The sequence below is a fragment of the Propithecus coquereli genome, unplaced genomic scaffold, assembly GCF_000956105.1.
Source record: "Propithecus coquereli isolate 6110/MARCELLA unplaced genomic scaffold, Pcoq_1.0 Scaffold137, whole genome shotgun sequence".
Classification (NCBI taxonomy): Eukaryota; Metazoa; Chordata; class Mammalia; order Primates; family Indriidae; genus Propithecus; species Propithecus coquereli.
In genome coordinates, this window is record NW_012137969.1 from 3281360 (window position 1) to 3285044 (window position 3685).

The 3685-nt window shown below is 45.0% G+C and overlaps 1 protein-coding gene across 1 annotated transcript in view; it reads right to left on the reverse strand.

Annotated features, from left to right (window-relative positions):
• The window catches only part of LOC105805936 (speedy protein E4-like), a 2581-nt gene extending 2245 nt beyond the window's left edge, over window positions 1-336 (reverse strand). The window contains 1 exon segment of the mRNA XM_012638903.1: window positions 327-336. Coding sequence (XP_012494357.1) covers window positions 327-336 — 10 coding nt within the window.
• Between the last annotated feature and the right edge of the window lie 3349 nt (window positions 337-3685).

Consider the following 3685-nt stretch of genomic DNA (forward strand, 5'->3'; position numbering starts at 1 on the left):
TCTCCCAAACTTTTTCTTCCCTCCCACAGAACCCAGACCCTGTTCTTCCCAAAGCCTTCTGGGCTCTGGTTGACACCAAGCCTGTTATCTCTTCTCCAAGCTGGGGAGAAGTCAGATGTAGAGACCAGCTCTGCGAAGATGCTGTTGTCCACTGGGCTGCCAGGCACCCACAGAGTCAGGTCCTTCTAAGCAGGAAGGTTGGAAGCCTCTGATGTCATCAGTCCTTCAAACCTGGCAACATGTTTGAAAGAAAACACAAGTAACTTCCAGACTGACATGCACACTTGTCTGGAAATCTGGGGTAAACGGTACCTCCTGCCACTTACCTCTGACCATTGTCCAAGGTCAACTGTCCTTGGGGTCTCCAGATCCCTGTTTCCCCCTCTCCAGCAGAAGCCGTATTCTCTCCACTCTAAACTTAAAGAAGCATATTGGGCTCTTCTCCCTCTGTGCTGCCCCACCTCAGCATACAGTTGAGTGGCATTAAGGACAGTCACAATGTTGTGCAACCACTACCACCATCCATCTCCAGAACTTCAGCCCCAGCAGAAACTCTGTTCCTATGAAAGGCCAACTCCCCATATCCCTCTCCCCAGCCCCTGGCAACTGCCATTCTACTTTCTGTCTCTATGGATTTGACTACTCTAGGGACCTCATTTGCCCCACATACTGTGGGATCATACAGTATTTGCCCTTTTGTGTCTGGCTTATTTCACTTAGTGTAATGTCCTCAAGGTTCTACCATGTTGTAGGATGTGCCAGAATTTCCGTCTTTGTTTTAATACTGAATAATAGCCCATTGTGTATATACCACCTTTTTTTCATCCACTCATCCATCTGTTGACATTTGGGTTGTTTCCACATCTTGGCTCTAAGTCTTACTTTTATCCATTGGTGGAACTTATTGACAAGAAGCACATCTGTTATTGAGGCTGTGCCTAAAGGTTTATTTTGTATTTTTGTTAATGAACCCACAAGGGGGAGGGAGGGTTCAATGTTGCCCACGGCACAGAAAGCCAATAACTGAGAGAGCAAGGATTTCTCAAGCTATCACCTCCTTTGCCAACCTGTCTATGGTATAGACAAGGGTCCCATGGTCTGTGCCTGAGGGGTTACAACATTTCTTAATGAGATAATCTAAATAGGGTGGTGCAGAAAAGACTGTAATAGTCGAATTTTTATAATTGGTTGTCAATTTAGAGAGACCGATTGCCCAGTAGAAAGGACACTTATGAGAGTATGTGTCCCTACTGTCACCTTGTACACAACGTCTGTTAAGGGGCTGGGTGAGAAAGAAACATGGGACCTCTGAGTATGGAGTTATTAGTTGTACCTTGTAGGTGATGCGAGAGACAGGCTTCTGTAAGTTCAGCATACAGGAGGGTACATTAGTGAAATTGCATACAGGGACAACTGTACGGTCAGAATGGTCTTGCGCTGAAGGAGGTGTAGGATGACAGACCCAGCAGCTAGACAGGTTGGCAGAGGAGGTGATAGCTTGAGAAATCCTAACTAAAGAATCGTCTCACCAGGCAAGCAAAAATTCCCAAGGAACAAATAAGATGCATAGGGTATATAATTTCATGTTACTTACCTCTTTCGCAGGAGAGTAAATTTAGGTCCTCTAAGGGCTCACAAACCCACTGCCCCTTCAGTCTCTCAGAAGGTGGTGAATCCTGCAGGCGTGGGGTCTCTGGTAGGGGTGCCTCTTTTATCCGAGTGTGATGAATCTGCAGCTTGACTCCTGCGAGTTTAACAGATGAGTGAGTTGTCAGGAGAGCTTCAAACAGGCCGATGCACTGTAGCTGTGGTTTATCTTCAGGATGCTGATTTCTCCAGGTTTGCACCGTGTCTCCTGGCTTTATGGAATGAAGGGGCACATCCATCGGAAACTAAAGTGTGGGAAGCAAACTTAGAAATAGGACTTAGCATGTTACCAAGCTGTTTTACATACAAGCAAGCTTCCATCTCTGGGGCAGACGAGCATTGACTGAGCCCTGGCTGGAAGCTCTTAGGCACGGTCTCCCATATAAAATTTCAAAGGGGCTAAGAGCCAGCTTCCTTCTAGGGGCCACCCGAATTCTCAACAGGGCAAGAGATAACACCTTGTCCCAAGTTAAACTCGTCTCTTGACAAATTTTGGGGAGAGCCTTTTTTAAAGTTCTGGTCATCCGTTCAGTTTTCTCTGAAGACTGGGGGTCTCCATGATGAATGCATTTTCCAATTGATTTCTAAAATTCTTGATATTTCTTGGGTGATTTCGGCAACAAAGCCTGCTCCATATCACTTGGGAGAGTTGATGGAAGTCTAAACTTAGGAATAATTTCCTTTAAAAGGGCTTTAGTGACTTCTGATGCCCATTCAGTCCTGGTGGGGTAAGTTTCAACCCATCCTGAAAAAGTGTCAACAAAGACCAGCAAATATCGAAAGTTTCCAGGGACTTGCCGCGTCGTGGTAAAGTATGCCTGCCAGTCTTCTCCTGGGAAACTCCCTCTCCATTGCGTTCCTTCCTTTAGGGGTGGATGTAAGGTTCCGGAAAGCTTTGGGTTATTTTTCAAGCACATAGGGCAGCTTTGAACTACTGTCTGAATAGTTCTCTGTGAGTTGGGCCCAGCTATATGAGGCTGTATCCATTGCAAGGTGGCATCTCGTCCAAAATGGGTGCTTTAATGAATCTGCTCAAGCTCTGGTCTGACAAGAGTTTCAGGAAGGAGAACCTTCCCTTCCATGTTTGTGAGCCAATTTTGATCATTATACTTTGAAAATCCCCATTCTTTAGCTCTTTCTAGATCTTTTTCAGAATGTTGGGGATCATGTTTATGTAATTGTAGAGAGAGAATTAGAGTCAATTGACAATTTGTTAGGCTGCCCTTTTTGCCATTAAATCTGACGTAGTATTTCCTTTTGTAATATGAGTGTCTGTTTTCTGATGTCCCTGGCAGGGCATGATGGCTCTCTCCTTAGGCAGTAAAACTGTTTTTAATAATTCAAGAATCTGAGGCCTATATTTAATTTCTTTATTTTCAGAAGTAAGATATCCTCGCTCCTTCCAAAGAGCTCCATGAGCATGCGCCACCATAAAGGCATATTTAGAATCTGTATATATTGCTATGCTTATTTTTCCCATGATGTGGGGCTCTGGTCAATGCAATCAATTCCGCCTTTTGGGCGGACATCCCTGTGGTTAGGACTTGTGCCTCAATTACCTGCTGGCTGGTAACCAAAGCACACCTGGCTTTGCATTGTCCATGCTACATGAAGCTGCCCTCATGTGTGAAGAACTCCTTATCCGGGTCTGCCAAGGGCTGATACGTCAAATCCGGGCAGCTAGAATATACTTGGTCATGATTTGAATGCAATCATGAACTGGGGAGTGAGAGTCCATAGGCAACAAGGTGGTGGAATTCAAGGTGGACACTGCCTTTAAAGTTACATTAGGATTATCTAACAGAGTAGCTTGATATTTGCCCAACCATCCAGCCATTGACCAATAGCGCCCCTTCTGTTCTAGTAGGAGTAACACATAATGTGCAGTGTGAACAGTTACCAGCTGTCCAAGCATAAACTTTTCAGCTTCTTGTAAAATATCACAAGTGTGGCAGCAACTGCTCTTAGACAAGTGGGCCATCTTTTCACTACTACATCTAAAAGAAAAGGCCATGGGACACTTATGAGCTCCCACAGG